The following is a 26,830-nucleotide window of genomic DNA, read 5'->3' on the forward strand; positions in this document are numbered from 1 at the left end:
CACCTCGGCATCGTGCGGCGCTCCGATAGCGCGTGGGCCTTGCCACTGCACATCGTACCAAAGCCGGGGGGTGGATGGCGCCCGTGTGGTGACTACCGCCGTCTCAACGACGCTACCACCCCCGACAGGTACCCGATCCCGCATATTCAGGACTTTTCCGCCCGTTTGGCGGGACGGGTCATCTTTTCGAAAATTGACCTGATACGGGGCTACCACCAGGTACCTGTCCGGGCGGCCGACGTCCCGAAGACAGCCGTCATCACGCCGTTCGGCCTGTTCGAATTTTTGCGGATGCCGTTTGGCCTCAAGAACGCGGCCCAGGCGTTCCAGCGCTTGATGGACGGCGTGCTGCGCGACCTGCCGTTTCTTTTCGTCTATCTGGACGATATCCTCATCGCCAGCACGTCCCGCGCCGAGCACCTCCTCCACCTCCGAACACTGTTCGGTCGCCTCAGCGAGCACGGCTTAATTGTCAACCCGGTCAAATGCCACTTCGGCGCGACGACCGTTGACTTTTTGGGCCACCGCATCAACAAGACCGGGGCCGTGCCGCTGCCGACCAAGGTCGAGGCCATCACCACGTTCCCGCGTCCCCGTTCCATCAAGGCCCTCCAAGAGTTCCTCGGCATGGTGAATTTTTATACCGATTCGTACCCCGCGCTGCTCAGCTCATGCGGCCCCTTTACGAAGCCCTCCGGGGCAAGCCGGCCAAGCATGACATTGTTTGGTCCGCGGCCATGGACGCGGCCTTCGCCAGCGCCAAACGGGCCCTCGCCGACGCAACGCTGCTGGCTCACCCGGTGCTCAACGCGCCCATTGCCCTCACTACGGACGCCTCCAACTACGCGGTGGGCGCCGTCCATGAGCAATGGGTGGACGTGGTTTGGCAGCCACTCGCTTTTTTCAGCCGGCAACTCCGGCCGAACGAGTTAAACTACAGCACGTTCGACCGTGAGCTGCTCGGGCTATTCCTGGCCGTTCGCCATTTCCGACACCTCCTGGAGGGCCGCCCGTTCACGGCTTTCGTCGACCACAAGCCGTTGGTCTACGCAATGGCTAAGGTCACGGAGCCGTGGTCGGCCCGCCAGCAGCGCCACCTCTCCGCCGTGTCGGAGTTCACCACGGACATCCGGCACGTCGCCGGCAAAGACAACGCCGTGACCGACTGTCTTTCTCGGGCCAGCGCGAACGCGGTCCACCTCGGCGTGGACTTCGCGCTCATGGCGGCCGACCAGACCACCGACGCCTCGGTGCAGGCACTCTGTGCGGCGGACACGGGCCTCCGCCTGGCCGACATTCCCTTCGCGGGCACCGTCCTGCTCTGCGACGTCTCCCAGGGCCAGCCTCGCCCCATCGTGCCCGTTTGCTGGCAGCGCCGCATCTTCGCCTCCATCCACGGCCTTTCTCACCCGGGCCGGAAAGCTTCTCAGAAGCTGGTGTCGGCGCGTTTCGTCTGGCACGGCCTTCGACGAAATATCCGCGACTGGGCCAACGCCTGCACGGCCTGCCAGCGGGTCAAGGTCCACCGCCACACCCAGGCCCCGCTGGCACCTTTCGCTGTGCCTGAACGGCGTTTTGACCACGTCCACGTGGACCTGGTGGGTCTCCTGCCCCCCTCGCGGGGGTTCACCCACCTGCTCACCATGGTGGACAGGACCACCAGGTGGCCGGAGGCTGTGCCCCTCGCCTCCACCACCACCGCCGACGTGGCGCAGGCGTTCATCGCCACCTGGGTCGCGCGCTTCGGCGCACCAGCGGACATCTCGTCCGACCGCGGCCCACAGTTCACATCTGAGCTTTGGGGCGCGGTCGCCCTTTCGTTGGGGGTCACGCTGCACCGCACCACGGCCTACCACCCCCAAGCCAATGGGTTGTGCGAGCGGTTTCACCGCTCCATGAAGGCGGCACTCATGGCCGGCCTTCAGGACGACGGTTGGGCCGACCGGCTGCCGTGGGTCCTTTTGGGGCCTTCGCACGGCCCCCAAGGAAGACCTCCAGGCGTCCGCCGCCGAGCTCGTCTACGGCCAGCCGCTCCGCGTCCCGGGCGAATTCGTGCCCGACGCTACCAGTCTCTGGTCCGCCGCTCGCCAGCGCTCGGACCTCCAGGAGGCCGCCCGACGATTTGCCCCCGTGCCGACGTCCCGCCACGGTGGCCCCCAGTCCTACGTCCCCCCGGCGCTTCGCACAGCGGAGTACGTCTTTGTGCGTCATGACGCGCACCGGGGGCCACTCCGGCCGCCGTACGACGGGCCCTTCCGGGTCCTGCGACGGCGCGACAAGTCTTTCATCGTCGACTTCGGCGGCCGGCCGGACCGGATTTCTGTGGACCGCCTCAAACCGGCACACATGGACGTCGACCGACCACCACGGTTGGCCCTTCCTCCGCGGTGAGGCCGCCCCCCGTCCACAGTTCCCCCCGCTCGACCACCCACCACCACGTCGGACCCCTCCCCACGACCCTCCAGGGGTCGCTTCGGCCGGGTCATCCGGACCCCCCTTAAATTGACCCTGCCGGTGCAGGTCGATTCTGGAGGGGCGTGTGTAGCGGTTACCGCTGGATGCACACAATCGCCTTGCACCGGCCAGAACACGGCCAGACGCGCCTCTCCCGGGCATGCCCGGACTCACTGTTCCCGGGCACGCCCGAACCTCCCGGGCACGCCCGGTCTCGTCTTTCCCGGGCATGCCCGCTCTCGCCTTTCCAGGGCTCGCCCAGAGCGTCCGGGCATGCCCGCTATCGCCTTTCCAGGGCTCGCCCAGAGCGTCCGGGCATGCCCGCTATCGCCTTTCCAGGGCTCGCCCAGAGCGTCCGGGCATGCCCGCTATCGCCTTTCCAGGGCTCGCCCAGAGCGTCCGGGCATGCCCGCTATCGCCTTTCCAGGGCTCGCCCAGAGCGCCCGGGCACGCCCAGCCTCGACTTGCCAGGCCGCAGCCAAAAACGCCCGGGCAGGTCCAGACTCGCCTTTCCAAGGCTCGCCCTTGACACCCGGGCATGCCCGGTATAGCTTTTGCCGGGCAAACTTCCCGACATAAATGTGTATATATATTGCTGCCCTATAAACGGGCTTGTCAGAATACCTGAGCTGTTTTGTTTCAATAAAGCAACTCGGACGAATTCCGTCTTTGGTCGCGTCAATTCTTTCGACTCGCGTTGGAGCGCAGTTCCTTCACCATGCATTTTAAGGCCATTTTCCCTGCTAGAGCGTGGGTTAGCCTTGCGGTACCCATGACAATCTTCTCCATATTGCCCTATTTTCTGCATCTCTCCTTGTTAACCCCCTTGCCGCATTTCTTCTTCCACCATCTTTAGCCAAGTCTTTCTCGGTCTTCCCCGTCCTCGACTTCCTTCTACATTCATTTCCATCACTCTTCTCAACCAGTCACTTTCATCCTTCCTCAACACATGACCAAACCATCTCAACCTGTTCCTCTTCACAGCATCAATCACAGGCTCTATTCCCATCATCTTTTGCAATTCATCATTTGTCTTCCTCTCTCTCAACGATACTCCGCACATCCACCGTACCATTCGCCTTTCCAGCCTATGTTGCTGCTCTACATTCATGACCCATGTCTCGTTCCCATAAATCATAACACTTCTCACACATGCAGCATACACATTTCCCTTCAGCTTCAACGACACTCCCCTCCTCATCAGCACGCCACTCAGTTCCCGAAACTTCTTCCGTGCACATCTCACTCGAGCAACCGTTGCCGTGTCTGATCCACCTTCTCCATTCAGCATGTCTCCGAGGTAGCAAAATGTTTTCACACCTTCCAGCTTCACGCCGTCTCCAAGATCCAACTCAACATTTCCTCCATCTGCAGCTCCCTCTGTGCACACCTTACATTTGAATGTAGCTGCCACACTGGTTAATGACCCTCTCAGACCACTACATTTTTGATGAACCCACTCAGCGCACATTGTACATTGAATGGAGTTCACTCCGACACCCTTCCTGCACACAGCACATGGCCATTTCCCAGTTCTTTCCACCTCACCACATGCTTTACCACTTGCCATCACCTTTGTTTTTCCGATATTCACCTTCAGACCTTTTGTCTCCATACATTCCTTCCACTTGTTCATCTTTTCCTTCAGTCCATCCATACTTTCCTCAATCAACACCAGATCATCTGCATACAACAACTCCCACGGTAAACCCTCCTTTACGTTCTGAGCCAGCACTTCCATCACAGATACAAATAGTAGTGGACTTAGTACTGACCACTGATGCACTCCCACCTTCACCTCAAACTCACCACTGTTCCCATCCTTCATCCTTACAGCTGTGCGTGCTCTTTTGTACATTGCCATCACGACTCTGATCAACCAGTCCTCCACTCCTAACTTCCTCAATGCCCATGTCAATACTTCGCGTGGAACCCTATCGAATGCTTTCTCCAGATCAACAAACCCAATAAACAACTTCTGCCTTTTCTCCATGTACTTCTCCTGCAACTGCCTCACAATAAAGAGCACGTCTGTCATTCCTCTTCCTGGCATAAATCCAAACTGCATTTCGTCTATCTTCACCTTCTTCCTTATCCTCCTCTCCAACACCCTTTCGAATACCTTCATTCCATACTCCAATAACTTTATCGGTCGGTACGAGCCACACTCCAGAGGGTCACCTTTCCCCTTGTATAGAGGGACGAGGGTACTCAATCCACTGGAATGCGGCCTTCTTTCACCACCAGATTACAGATCTCTGTCATTCTCTTCACACCCCAACTTCCTGCTGCCTTCAACATATCTCCCACAACCCCCGTCGGCCCTCCCGCTTTTCTACTCTTCATTGCTTTTATCGCTTCCTCAACTTCCTTCTCAGTTATCTTCTCTGCCGTTCCTAAAACTGGGTTACTCTCTATGTTGCCATCCCATTCATTCTCTGCATTCAACAGCATTTCCATATATATTTTCCATCTTCCTTTCATTCCATCTGGGTCCACAACGATTTGTCCCACTTCATCCTTCAAGCAACTCACCCCCATCACATCACACCTCTCTTTCGCTATCTGTTTTGCAATCCTGAATACCGCTCTCTGACCCTCTTCCGAATCCAAGCGTTCTCCGAACGTTTTCCTACATGCCTCCTGCGCCTTTGCTACCTCTTTCTTTGCAGCCTTCTTGGCTGCCTTATAACTTTCTTGTTCTGCTTTTTCTGCTCCCGTACCCTTCGCCTTCTGCCACTCCTTGGACTTCTTCCTCTTCTCGTCAATCCTCTTTCCAACTTCATCATCCCACCACCATGTTTCCGAGTGCCTCGGTGGTCCTTTTGTCCATCCACATACCTCACCAACGGCTCCCAACAGACTATCTTTCATTGACAGCCAACCACGTTTAAGCTCAACCACATCGTCCTCTACCCTACTCAGCCTCTCTTTTAATGCCTCCCTTACTGTCACCTGTTTCAACCTCCACACCTTCATTCTCGGTTGGTACTTCACCCGCCGAGCTCTCCTCGCACCTTTCACCCTTATGTCGCAGACAACCAAGTGGTGCTGTGAAACAGCCTCCTCCCCCGGGATCACCTTTGTGTCCCGAGGTGCCCTCTATCTCGCCTATGCACCATCAGGTAGTCAACGTTTGTCGTCGACCCACCTGACGTGTATGTAACAAGCTTATTATCCCCTTTCTGGAACTGAGTGTTGCAAATCAACAAATCGGCTCCATCAGCAAACTCCAAAATCCTTTCACCTTCTCCATTTCTCACACCATATCCGTAACCCCCATGCATTCCCTCAAAACTGTCCATACTCCTTCTCACATGTCCATTTAGGTCTCCTCATACCACAACAACTTCCTCATCTTTCACGTTTTCCATCAGCTTCTCTATCGCACACCAGAACTTGTCCTTCTCTTCATCGCTCCGACCAACCTGCGGAGCATATCCCGAGATGACGTTGACCACGAGCTTTCCAATCATCATTTTCACCATCATCAACCTATCACTCACTCTAGTCACACTCACCACACTGTCTACAAACTCCTCAGAAAACAGGACACCAACACCATTCACGCCCTCCGGGCACCCTTGCCACACACATTTGTATTTCTGTCCCTGCCTACCCTTCACCATTCTCACACCACTTCCCTTCCATCTTGTATCTTGCACACAACATATGTCCACTCTTCTTCCGACCAATACTTCCACCACTTCTCCTGATCTCCCCGTCATTGTCCCTACATTCCATGTCCCAAACCTCAGAAATATGGTTCCCTTTTATTTATATATATATATATATATATATAATTTCAAGGCTTGTAGCATGCACACTTGTCTTAGAGAGGGTGAGATTTGGTTTGAATCTCAACGCTGCTATTAACGGTCACCCTGGGGTTTCGCATGCAGGGCGATTGCATCAACGTTTGCGCCATTGTTCGGATATAGAGAACCCGTATGCCAGCCCACTTTGTTGGTAGATGTTGACCCACGGTGTATTTTCACTTGTAGTGGGAATGTTTGTGCCTCTGCATCCATATTGTCTACCCCGTGCATCCTCTCCTACCCCCAATTCTTCCCCACATCCCTCATTTGTTCAAGTCTCCCTCTATTTTGTCCCTCAACCCTGCTGTTGCTGTGTTCCCCCTTCTCCAATTCGTTCTATGTTCGAACTCCTCCACGAGCCTCGACTTTGTGTCCAAAAAAAAGAAGTTATCGCCACCCTGATCAAATTACAAATTCCTTCCGTTATCAGTTGAACCTCAGGCCATGCCAGTCGGTTCACGAAAGACTTCCAAAGCCAAAAACGTTCCCCTGGCCAATCCCACAAAAAGTTAGGAATAATTAGGGTCGTTATAGAATAAGATATCATTTGAATCCCAGCATATGAAATCAATCATTGAATTGCATCAAATAGTTGCATTTCCTCGATGCTGTATATGGGTACTAAACAGTGTCTTCGTGTTTTTGAAGACTCTTGTACTTATTAATATATCAACCATAAGAGTTCAAATCAGTTACCTTATCTTCAGGAGCACTTACCAATCTCCAGCGTAACTTCACAGATGTGAATATGTGACTTATTGTAAAGCTTGCTGATGTAATGTCTTGCATCTGATGGTTTCACGTCATATAACACCACAGAACCATCTCCTTTGTTCAAGTCTCCAACAACAGTCCCACACCACTCAGATTCATTGTTATTCTCCTGCGATGGAAATTGTCATATTGTTCAGGAGATGCAAGTAGCAAGTGCAAAACTGTAGTCGACATTTGAATAAAGTACACTCACAGTTGTGTTGTCTCCAATCGATTTGATTGTCCACTCTGCTTTGGTCAATGCTTGGGGTTCTCCAGGCCATTTGCATTTCAAGATAACATTCTCTCCTTCGTTCACGGAAGGTATTTCCCGTGTCTGGGACAACTTTATGTCTGACAACATCGCACAGGAACATTTACACGTTACCATCATGCGACAATTCAAATCGACCATATAAAACACAATGTCAGTTTGTGTGTTTGTCTGCCCCCCTGCATAAGTTTTAAAGGCCAATCTTTTACCATGAATGTGTGTTCACTACGGTCTATTTTTGAGGATAGAACAAACTCGAAAAACATTTTCCATAAAAGAGTAATTATGTCTCTTCTATTGGAATTGTAGATGGTGACTTGCAAACCGAGCCTCAACGGCGGTGTGCAGAAGTGCTTTTTTAAAATCGCAATAAATACAAGGTGGAGGAGGTTAAATTCGCTGCACGTGATGCGCAACATGCACAGTAAAACGAGTGTTAATTTACATCCTCAGGATGTTTAATAAATAAAGAAGAAAGAGCACGTCTGCCACTAGGCCGAGGCTTCATACTTCGGCACGCTCACGAGGCTGCATCGTCAAATAAACTGTTCCAACCCGTCATTTTTGACGGGCTTTTTCTCGTATGTCAATAGTACAAACATGGTGTTCATCCTCAAGTTAAACGTTGGATAGCACGTTTAGCATTCCCATGTAAACACGAAGCTTATGATGCTGATAGATCCCATGAAAAGGTAATCTCACACAAGGTGCTTATTTCTGGTGCAATCAGACTGGTTCGTACTTCATTTACTTTAGCAATAATGCAAGCCAAGTCAGGTGACCAAATCCAAACAGTTCTTGTGTGCACTCACAAAAGTTCAGGTTCACTTTACAAGAGTGAACACGTCTTCGACTGAAAATCCGTCCTACATAGAACCCAATGTCGGATTGTCGTACTGAGGACAGCAACATGGCACCATTTCCACGGGTGAGATTTCCATGGAAGTTACCCCGTTGTTTGTAATTATTCCTCCGTCCTGTCTGGTAGAGAACCTGAAAGGATGAAAAACAAACGATGCGATTCAAACCAGAATAGCAAAAACCTTTTAATTATGTATTTCCTCAACCCAAGAGTATCTAAACCGAGATCCAGCAAGAACGAGGGTTTATTTATTGTTTACTTTAAATACAGGTATCAATGTTCTGGAAGGATGGACGACCACAACCACCATTACCACGACGACTTTAATAGCCTCAATTATTCCTACCTCATTGTGAGGTCAGGCAGGGATGTTTTTCCCCCTCAAATCTTCTATGAACCAGCTTGCCAAGCCTGTCGTTCGACTGTCGTGAAGGCTGCAGGAATTTACAATTTGTTCAGGGTGCCGGGAATAATTCATGTAGTGTTCGTGGAAGAAAATGAGGGTCCATTAAAATTCATAAACTCGTGGGTTAGAGGCCAGAAGTGGGTTAGAGGTTGGGGGAAGGGTGGGGAGTGGGTGACGGACAGAACAAGGAGAAGGCAGAGGGTGCAACACCAGAAAGTAGGAGGTAGAACACAGAGGCCACCAACCTGCCTGAAATACAGAGAAGGGTCCAGCTTCATTATGGTAGATTCCAATAACTTGGAGAGCCTTGGACTCTTTGGCATCAATACTTGAAATATGAGAGGCAAGATGCTAGCTCGAGGGGATACCAGGAATATGAGAGGCAGGATGCTAGCTCGAGGGGATACCAGAAATATGAGAGGCAAGATGCCAGCTCGAGGGGATACCAGGAATATGAGAGGCAGGATGCTAGCTCGAGGGGAGACCAGAAATATGAGAGGCAGGATGCTAGCTCGAGGGGAGACCAGAAATATGAGAGACAGGATGCTAGCTCTAGGGGAGACCAGAAATATGAAAGGCAGGATGCTAGCGCTAGGGGAGACCAGAAATATGAAAGGCAGGATGCTAGCTCGAGGGGAGACCAGAAATATGAGAGGCAAGATGCTAGCTCGAGGGGAGACCAGAAATATGAGAGGCAAGATGCGAGCTCGAGGGGAGACCAGAAATATGAGAGGCAGGATGCTAGCTCGAGGGGAGACCAGAAATATGAGAGGCAAGATGCTAGCTTGAGGGGAGACCAGAAATATGAGAGGCAAGATGCTAGCGCTAGGGGAGACCAGAAATATGAGAGGCAGGATGCTAGCTCGAGGGGAGACCAGAAATATGAGAGGCAGGATGCGAGCTCGAGGGGAGACCAGAAATATGAAAGGCAGGATGCTAGCTCGAGGGGAGACCAGAAATATGAGAGGCAAGATGCTAGCTCGAGGGGAGACCAGAAATATGAGAGGCAGGATGCTAGCTCTAGGGGAGACCAGAAATATGAAAGGCAGGATGCTAGCTCGAGGGGAGACCAGAAATATGAGAGGCAGGATGCTAGCTCTAGGGGAGACCAGAAATATGAGAGGCAAGATGCTAGCTCGAGGGGAGGCCAGAAATATGAGAGGCAAGATGCTAGCTCCAGGGGAGACCAGAAATATGAGAGGCAGGATGCTGGCTCGAGGGGAGACCAGAAATATGAGAGGCAAGATGCTAGCTCGAGTGGAGACCAGAAATATGAGGCAGGATGACCAGACCAGACCAGAGCCAAAACATCTCTAGGGGAGACCAGTGCCATCATACTGTGATTGAAGGCTTTGAATGTTGATAGAAGTTCAGAATTGCCAAGGAAAGACTGTATAACGGAGGATGCACAGTCAGCAGGTGGTTTTGGAAGCCAACTCTGATGTGTGATTTGCCCAAGAGAGATCGTAGCTGATGAAGCCCAAACGTTTGTGGGATTTAATTTTTCGAGGAGAAGCTTTTCAAGGAAGTAGATGAAAGGGATCACCAAATGGTCCTTTTAGAGAGACAGAATGAGAGTATAAGATTTGTTGAAAGACAGTCTCCAAATGTTTAATCTGAGGAACAGGAATTTTGTCCAAGACACTGCTTTGGGGTATTCCTGCCTTGACAGGGAAAGATGAGAGGATCTCATTTAAGAGTCATATGCTGACTATGAGAATGGAAGAAGTCACCAAGCCAAGAGAGGATGTGGCCTTGGATGCCAGAGACGGAGAACTTGGAAAGCAAAGTGGGGTGCCAACTTTATGGAAGATTCCATGTTCCCACCTTTCGGGTTGGCTTTTCAGTAGGAAAATAAAAGTACATTGTGGCAATTATTCTTCATCACATGAATCATTATATCAGGGAAGGGATGTGTGTGTAGGTCTGTAGGGTATACCATTAGGTCTGTGGGCTTTGCCTCACGATAAAAAATCGTTTTATTCACTTGTTTGAAATCGCATACTCATTGATTTCGCCCCTTAAATATTTATTCTTCACACCTACCAATTGTATTAAAATACGATACACATACATATCTTTTTCCATGCTGCAAATACTTATCTGATACCAGCAGGAGTACCTGGCATTTCCAGTGATGTTCTCATCCTGTTGGCATTTTCATGGAAATCAAGTATTTTATTTTTTATTTTTTTGTAGGTGCCGAAAACACTCCCCTACCTACACCCAATAAGGAAATTTTATAATTCATATGATATTGAGAAACACACACACACACACACACACACACACACACACTAAGGGATAATATAATTTTACCTTTTGTATAGCTACAAAGGTTCAGGCACTATAAAGCAATTTTTTTTTAAACCCCAAAACAACGAAGTTTTTTTTTTTTTTGGCCTAAAACCCTCCCCTACCTGCACCCAATAAGGAAAATTTATATTTTATATTACTGTATTACACACACACTAATCGGGAATAATTTAATATTACCTTTCATATCGTTACAAAGGCTCAGGCACTATAGAGCGATTATTTTAAAATCCCAAAAAGCCGAATTTTTACATTTTTTTTGCCTAAAAAACTCCCCGGCACTCATTGATGAACTTCTGAAAGTTTGACGAATATCTGTTCAGCAATCGATGAGAAAAATGGCGACACGCACACAGGCAGACAGACAAACGGCTCTTTTTCAGTATAGAATCTATAGATAATTGAAATGTTATTGAACAAAATTTTTTGACGAAAATTGCCCCAAGCAAGGCATAACGCCACTCTAGGTAATGGGCTAAGAAATGATATCATCAAAACCTGTAAAATATAGCAGTGATTCAAATGTAATAACAATTACGAACTTGCAACGAAAATAATGCAAAAATTTCATATTATGGAAGAAATATCATGATTTTGGAGATTAGTCACCACGTACAATTCTCTGTCGAACTGTACAAATAGGGGGGTGATGAGTTTTATTTCTTCATGTTGGAGGATATTTTGCTCGGTATCATATTCAGGAATTTTTTTTATTAAAAAATATATATATATATTGATGAAACTCACACAAAAGTCTTCATCACACAAGAGGTTCTGCAACTCCATGTGACATTTCCAAATATTTCGGTGAATTTTGAATTGGGCTCTGACATGGTGTAAACCTAGATATATATTTACACCGAGGATTGAAGGAAAAGGTTGTGGTTGCAAGTAATGTGGTATGCCTTTGCGGGTAAAAAGGCAACTTTTCTTGGAAACCGTTTCCTTTAAGTTCACCAATTGGAAGGAAATAGAATGGCGAAATAGAATAAAAGGAGTGCAAATTGGAAGGAGTGCAAAGAAAATTGTTTGAGGAAAAATTAAATCTGAAGGAAGTTTGTCAAGGTAAAGGGACCATCTATTTATTCCATCCGCAAATATGGCAGAAATTTTGAAGTCTTCCAAACTTTCCAACTCCGAAATGCAACACGAAAAGAACATTTCAAATCATGAAAACGGGACACCTCCAACGTACCTGCATACATAATAAATAGACCACTCCGAAGACAAAGGCAGTAAGTTTGGATTTGAGTGAAGTTAACATTCAGATTCTAATGTGCCATATTCGGTGACGGAGCTGCCGAAACAGTTTCTTGGCATGGGTTATACTAGGTGGTTTGCCATTGCCTTCACAGCAGTCGTTAGTGCAGGAATTATTTAATTGTTCATGGTGCCGGCGATAGCTCGCCTCCTCTTCGCAAAGGACACCGTGAGATCTTTAACTTCCACCAACCCATGCTGGCAGATGAGATTCCCAGTTCAACATCCATCCGAGGAACAGCACACACATTGATGAATCATCCTGACTGTGGAACCCCATGATGGCAGTTTAGCTAGGTCGGGATTCGAACCCAAGCTCGACAGCTTAGAAGGACAAAGTACAATATTACTTTTAGTAATGTTCAGGTGTCCCAATATTGTTGAAGAGCTTGTTAACAGGTGAATTAAATGAGATAATTACACGGAAGTTATGTTTTTGAGTGTGGGATCTCACAAAGAGATGCAAAGTCACGTTTTCACACCAAACAAAAACATTTGTCACTTTAAGCAAATTCATCTTGGTGTTTCAATCGGTGCTTACAATGGTCTGGGTTCCGTTTCTGTACAACTTCCAGTTGACGTTCTTCAGTGGTTTTTCTCCAGGAAACGTGCAGTTCAGCACAACATCATCTCCTTCTTCTAAATATACGGATTGTGTATACGAGCCTGCACCCGACACGTCACAAAACAAGTCACACATGTCACACAATTGACAATTTGTCACAGTCTCACATTGACACCCGACACGTCACAAAACAGGTCACATAAGTTACACAATTGACAATTTGTTACAGTCTCACATTGGCACCTGACATGTCACAAAACAAGTCACACAATTGACAATTTGTCACAGTCTCACATTGACACCTGACATGTCACAAAACAAGTCACATAGTTACACAATTGACAATTCGTCAGTCTCACATTGGCACCTGACATGTCACAAAACAAGTCACACAATTGACAATTTGTCACAGTCTCACATTGACACCTGGCACGTCACAAAAGTCACACCTCACCAGGCGTGAAGTACATGGGGCACCAAATGACACCCTAAAAAATCCGTTTTCATGCCCCATTTGGTTGTATTGTATATAAATAAATTATAATACAACGAACTCGTGAGATCACGAGAAGCAACTTTCAAAATCACGTTTTACAGTTTAAACTCCGTACTCTGCGTCAATGTGTCAGGTTGATGTTTACAAACTCCTTTACATCCGGATTCACTTTTTTCCTAATTCCTATTTCTATCACTTCGCACAGTAAATAAATCTGTGTTCCGGTGTTAGTAATTATCGGGCTGCCTGCTGCGTAGATCTCTTATCTTGAATAATGAGGTTTAATATGCACTGTAACATGGAGATCGCCCATTGGCCCAAGGGATGGAGGGGTGTAACTGTTGGACATTTGTTATGTAATTACGTCAATCAAATCTAGATATCTCAGGTGTTATGTCCCAATCAGCGAGGCCGGGATCACGTGTCAAGTGAGTTCTTTAAACTTCCTTTCCTTCCTCTGCTGCTCTGTCTCATCAGCTCCAGTCTCTTGGCCATATAAATACCACACCATGCTGCATAGAAATACCACACCATGCTGCATAGAAATACCACACCATGCTGCATATAAATACCACATCATGCTGCATATAAATACCACACCATGCTGCATATAAATACCACACCATGCTGCATATAAATACCACACCATGCTGCATATAAATACCACACCATGCTGCATATAAATACCACACCATGCTGCATATAAATAACACACCATGCTGCATATAAATAACACACCATGCTGCATATAAATACCACACGTCACCATGCTGCATATAAATACCACACCATGCTGCATATAAACACCACACCATGCTGCATATAAATACCACACCATGCTGCATATAAATACCACACCATGCTGCATAGAAATACCACACCATGCTGCAGAGAAATACCACACCATGCTGCATAGAAATACCACACCATGCTGCATGGAAATACCACACCATGCTGCAGAGAAATACCACACCATGCTGCATAGAAATACCACACCTTGCTGCATATAAATACCACACCATGCTGCATATAAATACCACACCAAGCTGCATATAAATACCACACCATGCTGCACATAAATACCACACCATGCTGCGTATAAATACCACACCATGCTGCATATAAATACCACACCATGCTGCGCATAAATACCACACCATGCTGCATATAAATACCACACCATGCTGCATATAAATACCACACCATGCTGCATATAAATACCACACCATGCTGCATATAAATACCACACCATGCTGCATATAAATACCACACCATGCTGCATATAAATACCACACCATGCTGCATATAAATACCACACCATGCTGCATATAAATACCACACCATGCTGCATATAAATACCACACCATGCTGCATATAAATACCACACCATGCTGCATATAAATACCACACCATGCTGCATATAAATACCACACCATGCTTCATATAAATACCACACCATGCTGCATATAAATACCACACCATGCTGCATATAAATACCACACCATGCTGCATATAAATACCACACGTCACCATGCTGCATATAAATACCACACCATGCTGCATATAAATACCACACCATGCTGCATAGAAATACCACACCATGCTGCATATAAATACCACACCATGCTGCATATAAATACCACACCATGCTGCATATAAATACCACACCATGCTGCATATAAATACCACACCACGCTGCATATAAATACCACACCATGCTGCATATAAATACCACACCACGCTGCATATAAATACCACACCACGCTGCATAGAAATACCACACCACACTGCATAGAAATACCACACCACACTGCATATAAATACCACACCACGCTGCATAGAAATACGACACCATGCTGCATATAAATACCACACCATGCTGCATATAAATACCACACCATCCTGTATATAAATTCCACACCATGTTGCATAGAAATACCACACCATGCTGCATATAGATACCACACCATGCTGCATATAAATACCACACCATGCTGCATAGAAATACCACACCTTGCTGCATATAAGTACCACACCATGCTGCATAGAAATACCACACCATGCTGCATAGAAATACCACACCGTGCTGCATATAAATACCACACACAATGCTGCATATAAATACCACACCATGCTGCATATAAATACCACACCATGCTGCATATAAATACCACACCATGCTGCATTGGAGTACCTCACCATGCTGCATAGAAATACCACACCATGCTGCATAGAAATACCACACCGTGCTGCATATAAATACCACACACAATGCTGCATATAAATACCACACCATGCTGCATATAAATACCACACCATGCTGCATATAAATACCACACCATGCTGCATATAAATACCACACCATGCTGCATATAAATACCACACCATCCTGTATATAAATTCCACACCATGTTGCATAGAAATACCACACCATGCTGCATATAGATACCACACCATGCTGCATATAAATACCACACCATGCTGCATAGAAATACCACACCTTGCTGCATATAAGTACCACACCATGCTGCATAGAAATACCACACCATGCTGCATAGAAATACCACACCGTGCTGCATAGAAATACCACAACCATGCTGCATAGAAATACCACACCATGCTGCATATAAATACCACACACAATGCTGCATATAAATACCACACCATGCTGCATATAAATACCACACCATGCTGCATATAAATACCACACCATGCTGCATTGGAGTACCTCACCATGCTGCATATAAATACCACATCATGCTGCATATAAATACCACACCATGCGGCATATAAATACCACACCATGCTGCATAGAAATACCACACCATGCTGCATATAAATCCCACACTATGCTGCATTTCAATACCACACCATGCTGCATGCATGTTTGATGTAGTTTTGGTTAATGGTCTTGTACCATACCTGCCTTCTCTACTGGCACTGCTTCAGCATTAGTTTGCATTTCATTCAGCCCAGGTCTGCTTGGACCAGGGTGGGAATTACACGTTTGTTTTATTTTTGCCAAATGGTAGTAATATTATTATTGTCGTTTATATTATTTGTATTAATTGCTTTGTTACAATGTTATCATTGTTTTTTATTATATATTTTGTAAAAGGAATACCATGCCATGGAAGGACCTATTAAACTGCTCTATACACCTTAACATGACACGTGTTGAGAAACACAGGAATTCTTCCGGATTCTTTGTAGTTAATAACCCTAATCATCTCAGGAGATCATAACTAAATCTATTCTCATTTTGAACAGATTCCAGGGTTCTGCTGCTGAGCCCGCTGTGGAAGCTTATACATATATGGTCTTAAAGCGCGGCGTTACGCGCGCTGCTTGCGAGCAAGGAGGAAGCGGACAAGCGGTAACTTATAAGCGTCTTTATTTCAGGACCTCACTGTAACACTAGCGCACTCCGGGCTGCGCGCCCCGTGTATATCCTCAGGCCACGCCTACCCCTTGGGCGTGGCCGCCGCCCACTTGGTGCGCGGAATGATGTCACCACGCCAGTGGGCTTTCGTGTCTGCCACACGCGCCCCCCCAGAATTCCCGCGCACCTGGAGGGCCAGTTTGCGGAGCAAACGGATGACCCGGCCGAAGCGCCCCCTGGCGATCGGCGGCGTCCGGGGTGCAGGGATGCCAGGTGGGATGCCCCTGGCTGCCCCTGCGATGGGTGCAGGACCGGGGGGCGGCGTGGCGGCGTGGCTGGGCGGTGCCGGGGGTCCGCCCGCAAGGGGGCGGCCCCGACGCGGGGGTCGGGCCTCTGGCGGTGGATGGTCCACCTCGAGGTGGGCCGGCTTGAGGCGGTCTACAGAAACGCGGTCAGGAGTACCGCCGATGTCCAGGGTGAAGTGCTTCGCCCCGGTCTCCAGCACGCGGAAAGGCCCGTCGTACCGGGGCCGCAATGGTGTCCAGTGGGCATCGTGGGGGACGAAGACGTACTCCGCCGTGCGAAGCTCCGGGGTGACGTGCATCGGTGGGTGCCCGTGGCATGCCGTTGGCACCGGGGCGAACCTCTGGGCGGTCTCTTGCAGAGCGGAGCGCTGCTGTGCCACGGACCATGGTGCCGTGGAGTCGGGGAGGAACTCGCCCGGCACCCGCAGCGGTTGCCCGAAGACCAACTCCGCCGCGGATGCGCGCAGGTCCTCCTTGGCGCCGTCCGGAGGCCCAGCAGGACCCAGGGGAGCCTGTCGACCCAGCCGCCATCGCGGAGGGTGGCCCGGAGCGCGGCCTTCAATGAGCGGTGAAATCGCTCACACAGGCCATTAGCCTGGGGGTGGTAGGCCGTGGTTCGGTGCAGCCGGACCCCGAGCCCCTGCGCGACCGCCCCTCAGAGCTCCGAGGTGAACTGGGGGCTGCGGTCGGACGAGATGTCTGAGGGGGCGCCGAACCGGGCGACCCAGGTGGCGATGAAAGCCTGCGCGACGTCCGCCGCCATCGTCGATGCCAAGGGCACGGCCTCCGGCCACCGGGTGGTGCGGTCCACCATGGTGAGGACGTGGGTGAAACCCCGCGAGGGGGGCAGAGGTCCCACCAGGTCCACGTGGACGTGGTCAAACCGGCGTTCCGGCACCGTGAACGGGGCCAACGGGGCCTGGGTGTGCTGGTGCACCTTGGCGCGCTGGCACGCGAGGCACATCCTGGCCCAGCCGCGGACGGCCTTCCGGAGGCCATGCCAGACGAACTTGTCGGCGATCAACCTTTGGGAGGCCCTCGCGCCCAGGTGGGACAGGCCGTGGATGGCGTCAAACACCTGGTGCTACCAGCCCGCGGGGCACAATGGGGCGAGGCCGCCCGAGGGAGACGTCGCACAAGAGGGCCGCGCCCGCGCCGTCGAACGGCACCTCGGTGACGCGGAGGCCCGTGACGGTGGTCCGCAAGGCCTGGACGTCGGGGTCAGCGGCCTGGTCCGCTGCCATCCGGGCATAGTCGATGCCGAGGTGGACTGCATGGGCGACGGCCCGGGAAAGGCAATCCGCCACCGGGTTGTCCTTCCCCGCGACGTGCCGGATGTCCGTCGTGTACTCGGACACGGCCGAGAGGTGACGCTGCTGCCGGGCCGACCACGGCTCGGTGACCTTGCCCATCACGAAGATCAGCGGCTTGTGGTCGACCAAGGCCGTGAACGCACGGCCCTCGAGCAGATGGCGGAAGGGCCTGACTGCCAAGTGAAGCCCGAGCAACTCGCGGTCGAAGGTACTGTAACGGCGTTCGGGCGGGCGAAGCTTCCGGCTAAAGAACGCCAGCAGTTGCCAAGCTCCACGCACCCATTGCTCGTGCACCGTGCCCACCGCGTAGTCCGAGGCGTCGGTGGTGAGGGCGATCGGTGCATCGGGCGCCGGGTGTGCAAGCATGGTGGCGTTAGCCAAGGCGAGCTTCGCGCCCGTGAACGCCGTGTCCATCTGCTCGGTCCAGGTAACGTCGCCTTTGCCCGGCTTACCTCGGAGAGCTTCGTGCAGGGGGCGCAGGAGCTGGGCGATACGGGGCAGGAACCGATGGTAAAAGTTCACCATGCCCAGGAACTCCTGCAGCCCTCTGATCGTGCGGGGGCGCGGAAACCCCGTCACCGCCTCCACCTTGGCCGGCAGGGGGATGGCTCCGTGCCTGGTGACACGGTGCCCCAGAAAATCGTTTACGGCGACGCCGAACCGGCACTTTGCGGGGTTCACAATCAGGCCATGCTGGCCCAGGCGTTCGAAGAGCGTGCGGAGGTGGCGTAGGTGCTCCTCGCGGGACGCGCTGGCGACGAGGATATCGTCCAGGTAGCCGTAGACAAAATCCAAGTCGCGCAGGATGCTGTCCATCAGTCGCTGGAACGCCTGAGCCACATTCTTCAGACCGAAGGGCATCCGCAGGAACTCGAAGAGTCCGAATGGCGTGATGACCGCCGTCTTCGGGACGTCCTCCGGCCTGACGGGGACCTGATGGTAGCCGCGTATGAGGTCCACCTTCGAGAAGAAGGACATGCCCGCCAAACGGGCGGAAAAGTCCTGAATGTGGGGGACGGGGTAGCGGTCGGGAGTGGTGGCGTCATTGAGACGGCTATAGTCCCCGCACGGTCGCCATCCCCCGCCGGGCTTCGGCACGATGTGCAGCGGCGACGCCCAAACACTCTCCGAGCGGGGACCTTCGCCGTCTGGCGGCTGTTAGCGTCATGGCGGCTGTGAGCAACTGTTCAGTGTTTTGGTGGGTCCGTTTTGAGTTTTCCCCCCTCCCTCTCCTTTTCCACCCTGTGTGCTCCGGCATTGTGTTTTTTTATCCGTTCTGCACCCTTGTCTTCGAGAGAGAGAGGATTGAGAGCGAGCCCATTTTGGGTGCGGCCTACTGGCTTTGACGACGCTTTGTAAGCCATTTTTGTGCTTATAATGCACGTTTATTATTTACTTTAGTTCGATTATTTAGGTTTGATACCTTCTTGTCCGGTTCAGACAAGGGGGGGGGGGGGATTTCGCTGGTATGGCGAATACACGCTCTCGTTACGAGGCGTTCGAAAATTTAACGCGTAAGCATGCATTCGCATGTGTTCCGCCTGAAGGAGCTCCGGCTGAGGACATTATCCTTGCCGTGGGATCCATCATAGGAGACGGTAATGTTCGTGCGGCATCACGAATGAACCAGAAATTTGTTGTCTTCGTGTCAGAAGAAAAACTCGTTCATGACGTCGTTAGTACCGGTCTAACCATAAAAGGGGCTCATTATATTACGGTATCCCCTATGGATACGCCAGCTACCAAGATAACAATATCCAACGTTCCACCGTTTATGCCAGGCGAGAAACTCCTATCCGTTCTGTCTCGTTATGGTAAAATTGTTTCCCGAATCTCAATGATTCCGCTCGGGTGTCGCAGCGATCGTGTTAAACACGTAATGAGCTTTAGGAGGCAGGTGTACATGATTCTCCCGGATCGCGGAGCCGATACAGGTTTAAATATATCCTTTAAAGTATCGTTGGATGATCGGGAATACCACATGTATGCTTCCTCAGCCTCCTTAACTTGCTTTAATTGTGGAGAATTCGGACACGTTAAAAGATTCTGTCCTAGGGCCTCTTGTCCGAAGTGTGGTGAACCGGGACATAACGAAAGGGTTTGTAAAAAGGCCAATCCCTCCACCGCGCCTTCTGACACCCCGACCATGCTCGCTGACACCCGGACCGTATCTCCTGTCACCCCTACCGTACCTTCCGTCATCCGGACCGTACCCTCTGACACCCCGACCGCACCTTCGGACGCCCCGACCGTACCTTCTGACACCCCGACCGTACCCTTTGACCCCCCGACCGTACCCTCTGACACCCCGACCGTACCTTCTGACACCCCGACCGTACCTTCTGACACCCCGACCGTACCTTCTGACACCCCGACCGTACCTTCTGACACCCCGACTGAGTCGTCTGTCACACCGGTGCTTTTCGATTCCAATGTGATGACACCCACCGATGTGACTGACACAACTAGCATTGCCCCCTTTCCCGAACCCATGAACGAAGAATCCATAGTGTATGCTAAAAAGCGAAGAGCACCAGCGCCAAGCAGTTTCGCTGGTGCTGCAAAGAAGGCGGTCATGGGCGGCACCATTTCCGGTGCACATGTGTCCGAGTGTCCCTCTGACATTCCCTCACTAACTGAGTACATGAATACCGTTGTCAATGACACCAGCGAGTCTCATTATGTAAATGAGCCGAAAAATAAAATTTGTACCTCTCACCTGGAAGTTTCCGAGTGCGAAACCTCCAGTGAAAGTATTACCATTTCCGAGCTGGGAAATGTTTTTCCGCTTGTCCCCCCTTTAAATACTGAGCAGACTAAGGATTCAATAAACGTTCCCACTGTACAAACGGGGCCGGTAAATCTGAGTTTGCTGGGATCTCAAACCCAAGCTCCGACCCCAGATACAAATATCCACCAAAGTGTTAACGAGTGCTCTCGGGAACACCTTGGGAAACTTGTGAAGGTGCCTCCAGACAAGACCGCGGGGGCAGCGGGTAATACCCCAGATCCTGACGACATGTTATCTGACGTGTCTGAGTCCGAAGATGACATTGAGGCAACCGCGCTGTCACAAGCGATGACAGGTCACTCGCAGGTATCCCCTCAACTCATTCTTACCTTCCTTAACGAAACGTATCGTCACCGCAACATTGTCATTAAAGACGATTTCCCTGACTTGGCTGCATTCATGTGCACCGCAAAGTCAATAATCAAAGCGCGTGAGGATTTTGACCTGACGAAATCTCAATTCCACAGGTTAAGAAAGTTTGTTACCCGAGCAGGTACGGAGTGTTCCCAAGCACAGGGCGATTTCATTACCACGGAATGAAAAACATTTCCTTTGCGACCTTAAACATGAATGGTGGGGGTGCAAGTCACCTCCGTCAGGCCCAAGTCAAAAACTTGTTTGACCGTAAAAAGGCAAATGTTCTTTTACTACAAGAGACCCACATCACACCTAACGTGGAACATGACTGGTGCCAAACTTTCAAAGGGCAATGCTATTTTAGCAATCTGTCAGCCTCATCTGCTGGGGTTGGGTTTTTTCTAAAGCCAGGTCTAGCTTTTGAGTCTTGTCATTTTCAGGAAGTCATAAAAGGCCGGCTTATTTCCCTTCAGCTTGCACATCAAAACTTCCGCTGTACCATTTTCAATGTGTACGCACCTAGTGAGAGCAGGGACCGAAAGGCCTTCTTCACCTCCATGGTAAACCACCTGAAATCAGTTGATCTCGACCAATGTGTGTGCATTGGTGGTGACTTTAATTGCACCTTTGACCCTTCGAAGGATAGAAACTCTGCAGAACCCCACCCCGAGTCCCATGCGGACCTATCCCGTTTCTTTAAGACGGCCGGTCTACTGGATGTTTGGCGATTGCATCACCCCAACATAGTCCAGTTTACCTGGTGTCGATGTGCCAATGGCCGGGTGTCTTCGGCAAGACTCGACCGCTGGTACATTAATGTACCCTTTAGGAACGTCGCGGCCTCTTCAGGTTGTTTTCCGTCATTGTTTTCAGACCACCATATGGTAACCTTAGATCTTTCTTTTCCTCGACCCACATGCAGAAATAGTTACTGGAAGTTTAACGTTAAACTTTTAGAAGATAGTTTATTTACAGACTCCTTTCGTGATTTCTGGGCTGAAATGAGTACTAAAAAATCTTCTTTCTCCTCAATTAGTCTCTGGTGGGATAACCTAAAGGCCCAAATTCGAGTATTTTGTCAACAATTTAATTCGCACTGTACCAATGTAAAACATATCACGATGGCTTGCTTGGAAGCAGACATCTTAAGGTTAGAGAGCAAGTTGGCCAATGAGAGCAACCCAGGGAACTATCGGTTGCTACTCGAGAAGAAGGCCCAATTAAGGGATTTGATCCATGAAAAAGCAGCGGGCACACTAGTTCGGCTAAGAATACAAAATATAAAGGTTTCAGATACCCCAACTAAGGCTTTCTTTCACCTAGAAACTGTAGAGAAACCAGCACGACTTATATCTTCGGTTTTGGACCCAGGGGGGAACATCCTAACAAATCCGAGTGATATAAGATTAAATGTAATCGATTTCTTTTCTGAACTTTTCAAGGCCAAAACAGTTTCTCACGAAATGATGAATGTTTTGACCTCTCATCTTCCTTCCGTGGCTGAGGCCCAACGTCTGGAACTGGATGCTCCAATTACCCTTCCAGAGCTAACCGGTGCACTCGCTGAGATGGAGTCGGGAAAAGCCCCTGGCATCGATGGCCTACCGGCCGAATTTCTTTCGGCATTCTGGGACATTTTGGGCCCAGAGCTGCTCAATGTTCTGGATGCATCTCTTTTATCCAGAGAATTACCGCTCAGTTTTAGAAGAGCAGTACTCTGCCTGCTACCCAAGACTGGCGATCTCCGACACCTGTCAAACTGGCGTCCGATCTCTTTGTTGTGCACGGATTACAAACTGTTTTCCAAGGTCCTTGCGAACCGGTTGAAGACAGTTATTGGGGACCTGGTGTCACCTGATCAAAGTTGCGGCATCCCTGGCAGATCCATCTATGACAACATATTCCTAGTCAGAGATTTGTTAACTGGTAAATGTGTCAAAGAGGATTTTGGATTGGTGTTTCTTGACCTTGCAAAGGCCTTTGATAGCATTGATCATGAGTTTTTGTGTCATGTGTTACAAGCTTGCGGGCTTGGCACTAATTTTAGAGCCTACATAGCATAGCTTTGTTATATGCAAACATCTCCAGCTTGATCAAAGTTAACAACGAATTTTGCCCACCCATAAAGGTTCAGAGAGGGGTAAGGCAAGGTTGTCCACTTTCAGGTCTATTATTTGCCCTCGCCTTGGAGCCACTCTTAATCGCCCTCAGAAAGGATATCCCTGGACTTGTCCTTTCTCCAGGACACCCACCTTTGACCCTGTCAGCTTATGCCGACGACCTTTGTGTCATTATAAAAAGAAAATGCGACAGTGACGCCATGGCAAAGTGTTTGGCGGACTTCAACCTTGCCTCATCAATAAGGTGTAATTGGGGGAAAAGCAAGGCTCTGTGGATCCCCTTTCCAAAAAATGACTTACCTATGCCACCGTTATTACCACCACCTCCCCTTCCTGCAGAGCTAGTGTGGGCAAACGATGGCATCAAGTATTTGGGCGTCTTCCTCGGTCCTCCTCAGTATGCCCAGAACAATTGGGACAGGATCATTGACCAGGTAGATGGGCGTTTGAGCCGATGGAAAAGAGCTCTACCCCACCTTTCCTATAAGGGTCGCACGCTAGTTGTCAACAACCTCGTCACTACCCTTTTGTGGCACCGGTTCATCTGCCTGCAACCACCGGAGGTTTTGCTCCAAGCTATCCAGAGGAAACTGGTGGATTTTTTTTGGGGAGGCTACCACTGGCTTCGACCCAGCGCCATATGTTGTCCCTCGGCCGAGGGTGGTCATGGCCTAGTCGATGTGAAATGCCGCCTGTTGGCCTTCCGGCTCCGCTCCATCCAACGCTTGCTTTATGCAGAACACCTACCAGGAAAGCCCTTAGCCTGCTCCATTCTTCAACGAGCTGGGAGGCTCGGATACGGACAGGAACTTTTCCTGACCAACCTTCAACACGTCGATACATCTCTGCTCCCAGTCTTTTATCAGAGCCTCTTGAATGCCTGGCAGGGCGTTTCGATAAGTCGCCAAACAGACTCGTATGGCACTAACATGTATGCACACGAGCCTTTATTTTTCAACCCACTTTTCCCCGATATCCCGAGGAGTCGCGACTTCTGCCAGCATTTTATAGTGGCCAACATCCTGAAAGTGTGTCATCTCCGGCACGACTCTGGACAGGGATGGAAGCCTGCGAACGAGTTGGCGGACCTAACAGGTGTTCGGTCCAGGAGGCAAATCGGGAACATACTAAGAGCGGTGATCCGAAGGGGCCACCAGCTAGGCCTACATTGGACACAGGACGCAGAGGTTGAGCCCACAGTCCCAAAATTAGGTGTCGCTTTTACCCCAAACGAGCTGCCCCCCATGAGTGCAGGGTCACCCCCCTTCCATGCTATGAGCAGCAAGAGTATTTATAGGTCTTGTGTGAAACTTCTTCTTGGGGACCCACCTCTAGCTGGGGTTACCCGGTGGAAAGGACTCTTGCCTCCCGGTCCCCCCTCTGAGCCTTTATGGGATACAATGTATGCTGGACTTATTTCTAAAAGAACAGGTGACCTTCAGTGGCGTTTGGCCCACTGGATTGTTCCTTCCAATGCTGTCATTCGTTTTTTTCCCCCCATTTCCGGCTGTTGCCCCTTTTGTCCGGTGAGGGAAGATTTGTTTCATGCTTTCATTAATTGTGAAAGACTTTCTCCTTTGTTTCATTGGTTAAATTTTATTTCCCATAGATTGCAGGTTACCTTTTCTTTGAAAGCTTACATCTTTGGCTTTCCTCCCAAAAAGGGAACCACATCTATTTTATTCGGGTTCCTAACCGCTACCGCTAAACTGGCCGTATACCTGTCGCGGAAGGCGAAGCTGGGCGGCAGACCCATGCAGGAATGCAGTATAATGGTGTTTTTTAGTTCGTTGGTGTCAGCAAGGCTCAAGCTTGAATTTGGCTGTGTCCAAACTGCAAACGACCTTGCAAATTTTGTTGCGACCTGGTGTGTTGGAGGGATTTGTGAGGTCCATGATAACAAATTGTTAATTTCTGTATAATACAGTGCGGGTGTTTCTTATACACTGTTCCATGCTTCTCCTTGCCGGTGTTTCCCCCCCCCCCCCTGGTCTTGACCTACTCTTTCTTTCTTAAGTCTCTCCTCAGGGTTGCAGATGCGATTGTAAATTTGTACATATAAAATTATGCCTAGTTTAGAAATTATGCCTAGATTTTCTCCTCGTGTGTTTTTTTTGGTATTTGCACCTTTTCTGTCGCTTGGTTTGCAGTGCACCGATTGTTTTTTCCTTCCGGGATTGCTATGATTTTACTGATTTTCCTGGATGAATTGCTTTTGGTGGTACTCTTGTTTTATACTTTTATAATAAAAAGAGTTTAAAAGTCAAAGTCTCTTTCTCTCTTTCTCTTTCTCTCTCTTTTTCTCTCTTTCTCTTTTTCTCTCTTTCTTTCTCGCTCTCTTTTTTTTTTTTTTTTTCTCTCTTTCTCTCTCTCTTTCTCTCTCTCTCTCTCTCTCTCTCTCTCTCTCTCTCTCTCTCTCTCTCTCTCTCTCTCTCCCTAATTATCCAATTGAAGCGTTCACTCTGGTGGAAAATTGTTGTTCTCAGACCCTAGTCCCGCATGAGTTTGTCCCCAAATGTCACTCAGCCGTTCACGTGTTGATTGGTTGGTTCAAGCATCTGGACCAATGAGATTAGAACTCTTGCGGGTGTTGAAGAACCGTTGGATGAAGCAGGAGAACATGGGGGTAGAGCAGGGTCAGTTGATGCGTGGCACAAAAATATAACATCCTGCTCCTCAAACAGTCAAACACATGCAGAGGGCTTTTCGCAAATGAACTACTTACTGTACATCTTGTGTTGAAGATCCTTTCTATGTTCAAGAAGTGTGAGCTTTACATATAGCTCAAAAGGTTTTCCTGTGCCTTGGTTGTTCCAGATTCCAGAAAAAGGCCAGCTGAATCAAGATTAGCCAAAGCACAAGCTGCAGCTGGTCACCTTTCCACCACTACTCCAGATTGTAAGATACATTTGAAGGTTTTGTAGTTCCTTCAGCAAGTGGAAGAAACAGGAATGAGCGAGAAGGAGATATGTAGCACTGGTGGCAGAAACATGATCATATACCCTATTTTGCCAAAGAAAACTCCAATCCTGCCAACATTCAACTGGTGAGCACTTTCTATTCACCCTTCCAAATCTCACAAATTTCCAAATGAGAGATATGATGAGATTATGATCAGTTTTCTATCAGATGTTGAGAAATCGTTGGTAGGTGTCGTAAAGCCTGTTATCTATTGTTGGTTTTCTTGTCTACAAAATTGAGACTCAGGGAAGAGCAAGGTGACTGATGGCAAAAGGTGAACTAACAGTGTTGACATTTTAAAACACAAGCAAGAGAATGAACAAACGGGAAAAGAGGAAAGAGAGGTGGATACACAAGGAAATTAGATGCAGGAGGAGGCCATTTGGCCCATCATGGC

At 49.5% G+C, this 26,830-nt stretch overlaps 1 protein-coding gene across 1 annotated transcript in view; it reads right to left on the reverse strand.

Moving 5' to 3' along the window:
- The window catches only part of LOC137438800 (uncharacterized), a 183,362-nt gene that overhangs the window by 60,816 nt on the left and 95,716 nt on the right, over positions 1–26,830 (reverse strand). Inside the window, exons 8-9 of the mRNA XM_078767286.1 lie at positions 7,240–7,379; positions 6,990–7,155 (exon numbers count right to left, since the gene is read on the reverse strand). Coding sequence (XP_078623412.1) covers positions 6,990–7,155; positions 7,240–7,379 — 306 coding nt within the window. The remainder of the gene's footprint in view (positions 1–6,989; positions 7,156–7,239; positions 7,380–26,830) is intronic.

Source organism: Myxine glutinosa, chromosome 13 (genome assembly GCF_964187855.1).
Source record: "Myxine glutinosa chromosome 13, kmMyxGlut1.1, whole genome shotgun sequence".
Classification (NCBI taxonomy): Eukaryota; Metazoa; Chordata; class Myxini; order Myxiniformes; family Myxinidae; genus Myxine; species Myxine glutinosa.